Below are 4,445 nucleotides of genomic sequence, written 5' to 3'. Positions count from 1 at the left end.
TCTCTCCCTCTCTCTCTCTCTCCATCTCTCGCTGTTACTCTCGCGCGCGCTCTCTCTCTCTATCGCGCGTAGCGCTCTCTCCTTCTATCTCTCTATCGTATATATACACACGAACATACAAAAAACTAAAATCACATGCATTGTTTACCGCTTGGCGAACAATGATACGCTTTTTGAGCAGATGAAAGAGCATTGTGTGGTGTGAGTAAGGATGGAGGAGAGAGGCAGAGATAGGGGTTGGCGTCCCATGCGGATTATGTGACCTATAAGTCTCTCTCCTCTTCCTATCTCTTCTCGAAAGATACCGAGCTCTATCGAGAGCTCTATGTCATCTGTCTACTCGTCTCTCCCTCTCCCCTTTCCTCTCTCTCCCTCTTCCTCCACTCTCCCCTCTCTCTCTTCCTCTCTCTCTTCTCTCTCTCTCCCTCTCCCTCTGTGGGACAGCCACCTGCTGTTTTGATCATCTCTCTCTTCTCTCGCCCAGCTGATAAGCCAGCACATGGATGCTTGAAGCTCTATATCATCTCTTTTCCTTTGCTTTTTTTTCCTTTCTTCCCCTAATTTGTAATTTTGTTCCTCCCTTATCTCACGCCTTCTGTGGCTTTGATGGGAGCCGACTCGTGCCGTCAGGAGGAAACATGCACGCACACTCAGGATTTAAGATGCTTAAATTTGATTCAGCTTTAATCTTCTCGTCCACCTCCGTCCTCATCTGCTGCCAGTTTGAGCTTCACTTTGATCCGATCACATGTTGAGATGTGGTGGGAGATTTAAAGGTGGGACAGCTATGATCTGTAGTCAGAGATGATCATAAGGCAGCCAAAAAAAACAGAACCAATTCAAGTTTTTGGGGAAGGAAAAATCCCTTTGTCTTTGCAGTTTTTGCATTTTTACTTGTTATGCAGCATTCAGAGAGGACAGCAAACTAAGAATGTCCTGATATATTGCTTCCTTATTCTATTGGCATATGACAAGAAAGCTTTCAATCTTATATTGGAGGACTTTGCAAGTCCACAATTTTGCTCTGATCTGAAACTGGCTTGTGGAAAACCTACCTGAATCCCATGTGCATAAATTCTTTTCCAAAAAAAGATCGAGAGAGAGAGACCCTCTCTGAACAGACCCGGGGGTAATTGGACCGAATCCAAAATGTGGTCAACCCAAACAGACCCAACTAGTGAGAGAAGACCAACACTGGCAGCAGCACAATCCTACACCGATACAAGAACAGCAATACATGTCCTTGTTGTTTGTTCTGTACTTCACCCAAACCTTTACTCATGCAATGTTTATGACACCTCAATCAGAGCTGATCCGTTTGGATCCACTCAGGTTGATGGATAGATACAACCGGACACTACCCGACCCAATCAGAGTTCATATCATTTGGAAACGGCCTGAGTTGTGTTCTCGGTTTCTAGGAACTGAGAGGACCCGGACGATTGTGTACCTTAGTTCAATTGTAAACCAGCAATTCTCAATTTCTTTTTTCTTTAAAGTTCCTTTTTAAAAAGCAACGTGTCTCCTTCTCCTAGATGCAGGACCAGCGTTTTTGACATGATAATTAACACCCCATGAATAATGTTATGACTTAAAAAATGGTTTGAGATCGTGTGCACGATTTGTTTTACCATAGAAAAGGAGTTTAGATACAGCTGTGTTTACTGTTGTGGTTGTCATGTTTTTGATTGTGTACGTTTGTGTGTGTGTGTAGCTTCCCATCAGCCCTGCAGATCAGTTGAATTCATGTGCAGCAGCGGGATGTGCATCAACGCTGGCTGGAGGTGTGACGGCGAATACGACTGTGACGACCAATCAGACGAGAAGAACTGCAGTGAGTTGCTGCTTCCCCCGCATAGTGTGTGTGTGTGTGTGTGTGTGTGTGTGTGTGTGTGTGTGTGTGTGTGTGTGTGTGTGTGTGTGTGTGTGTGTGTACAAAAAAAAAAAACAATATGGATTTTTCCTTTTTTCATTCCTTAGTTATATGATGTTGATTTCAGACTTTTATCAGACTTCATGCTAGTGATGGAAAAACAAGGCAACCACTGAGAATATCTCAAATCACCTGATCTAAGCATGAATGAATACAATGCGTGTGTGCGTGTGTGTCTTACAGCCACGTCCATGTGCACGGCTGACCAGTTTCGCTGTGGAACTGGCCGCTGCGTCCGGTTGTCATGGAGATGTGATGGCGAGCCTGACTGCTCCGACCGCAGTGATGAAGAGGGCTGTGAGAAAACTGGTAAGACTGTGGTTGTGGTTTTGTTTTCAGGAGCTAAATATAACACCAGCTTCAATTGTTGTCATGACAACAGCTCAGGAGAGCCCTCGTCTCCTCACAAACTCACTTTTTTCTTCTTCTTCTTTTTTTTTTTGAGAAACAGAGTTATTTTCAATCAATAGACTGATCAGTTTGTTTGTTGCTTCGCTGGTGGAAATACCAACCTGTAACTACAGAAACTGGTCTTTTTATTGAGTAGAAATAAACAATGAACAGGTGCTGGAGACAATAGAAAGATTGGAAGTGTTTACTTTAGTTTGCTTCAAAATTAAAGGGACAATTCACTTCATCAAAAATACATATCTTTCCCCCTACATATAGTCCTGTTAATCAATCTAAATTGCTTTGGTGTGAGTGGCAGAGTGTTGTAAACAACCTTAGACGCGTCTGCCGTCTTGTGCTGCTCAAAGCCACAAACAAATTTGAAAAACTCAAGAGCGATGTCTCTCTTCAGAAATCATGACCCGGTTACTAACAATAATCCACAGAGCTCTGAGCGGTTTCATGTAGGAACTATTTCCTGTCTACTGAACTACACCCGCCATCTGTATCACACACAGTTTGGACAAGATGTATATTTTGGAGTTCTGGCTACCAAAACAAAAAACACGTAAGCTCTTTTAGGAAACATTGGCTATGTACTAGGTACATATCATGTATGAGTAACAACAATGTGGACGAGTTGTTGCTATAATCATAGTATCTGTGTGTGGGACAGAAGTAAGATGAGGAGACAGTTGTCTGTTGTCTCACGGGATATATTATCTCCCCACAGAGAGTCCCCCATGTGCCCCAGATCAGTTCCAGTGTGGGAATGGACGCTGTATCGGTCAGAGGAAGGTCTGTAATGAGGTCAACGACTGCGGAGATGGGACTGACGAACACCCACACCATGACTGCCGTGAGTTGACTAAACCTGCATCTGTACCGCAATGTGAAGACTGAACGATGAGTCTTTAAAGGGATAGTTTGGATGTTTTTAAGTAAGTAGCTAGGTGGCTATAATACGCAGCATTACATCACTTTACTTCCGTGCCCGTACTCCTGTAAATTTGTCCAAACTGGTGCCGACAGTCTGCTGTAGATAATACACTGACTATGGATAAGTTCCTCATACAACCCCACTTCCAACGATCCTAACTTACCCTTTAATTTCAGCCTTTTTTATTCCTTTAAGCATGCACAAACTCTGAAATAATACTTACTTTGAAGGAATAAGACAAATGGAAACATTTAACTTATTAAATGTTAATTCTTTCATTCTTTGAAAATCCTGCGGTGTGCATGACAATGTTCGTCAAGTTGAGATTCAGGCCTAAATGCTCCATCCTCAGGCCTCGCTGCTTGCAGGCCTCAAATATTCCAAGGCCAAACACCTCTTTTGACAGTGTGTGTGTGGTTGTATTTATACTGAATCGGCATGCTGTGTTTATGTTCCCGTGCGGCGTGCAGGTCCGCGCTCCAGCGAGGGCAACTGTAACCAGAATAACGGAGGCTGCTCCCAGAAGTGTCAGATGGTCAGAGGACTGGTCCAGTGCACCTGTCACACTGGATACCGGCTGATGGATGACGGCAAAGCCTGCCAGGGTGTGTGTGTGTGTGTGTGTGTGTGTGTGTGTGTGTGTGTGTGCATCCTGTGTTCACTCTCTGTGTTAGTCAGCAGGATATTTCTTAAAAGTATGAACACATTTCCTTGAAACTTAATGGAATGTTAAGGTTAGAATTTGGTGTGAACCCAAATCTGGGATTCCTGCCACTGTTCAAAAGTTTTATTTGCCAGATTTTTAAATCTCACGGAGAAGCAATTTTTTGTATCCAGATTCTACGGGTGTGTTGGCACAAGAAATTCAGTTAAAATGTAAGGGGTGTAACAAGAAGTAGGGTGTGGATGTGTTCCAAAAGTGTGACTGAGTTCCTCTAGCACACTTCACTCTTGAATTCATTGTTAACCCTGCGGGAGTTTGACACCAACATCCCTGTGGCCCTCCCCTCTTGTCTTCTGCCTTTGTGGTCCGTTCCAGATGTGGACGAGTGTGCTGAAGAAGGCTACTGCAGCCAGGGCTGTACCAACACGGAGGGGGGGTTCCAGTGCTGGTGCGTTCAGGGATACGAGCTCCGACCTGACAAGCGCAGCTGCAAAGCTCTGGGTAAAAAAAACAAAAAA

The 4,445-nt window shown here is 44.0% G+C and overlaps 1 protein-coding gene across 1 annotated transcript in view; it reads left to right on the top strand.

Annotated features, from left to right (window-relative positions):
• lrp4 (low density lipoprotein receptor-related protein 4) overlaps positions 1 to 4,445 on the top strand; it is an 88,996-nt gene that overhangs the window by 60,004 nt on the left and 24,547 nt on the right. The window contains exons 5-9 of the mRNA XM_029425438.1: positions 1,715 to 1,834; positions 2,117 to 2,242; positions 3,057 to 3,182; positions 3,734 to 3,868; positions 4,303 to 4,428. Coding sequence (XP_029281298.1) covers positions 1,715 to 1,834; positions 2,117 to 2,242; positions 3,057 to 3,182; positions 3,734 to 3,868; positions 4,303 to 4,428 — 633 coding nt within the window. The remainder of the gene's footprint in view (positions 1 to 1,714; positions 1,835 to 2,116; positions 2,243 to 3,056; positions 3,183 to 3,733; positions 3,869 to 4,302; positions 4,429 to 4,445) is intronic.

This window comes from Cottoperca gobio, chromosome 3 (genome assembly GCF_900634415.1).
Source record: "Cottoperca gobio chromosome 3, fCotGob3.1, whole genome shotgun sequence".
In the NCBI taxonomy this organism is placed as follows: Eukaryota; Metazoa; Chordata; class Actinopteri; order Perciformes; family Bovichtidae; genus Cottoperca; species Cottoperca gobio.
Note: the sequence above shows the minus strand (reverse complement) of the source record. Positions and strands in the feature narration are given on the sequence as shown.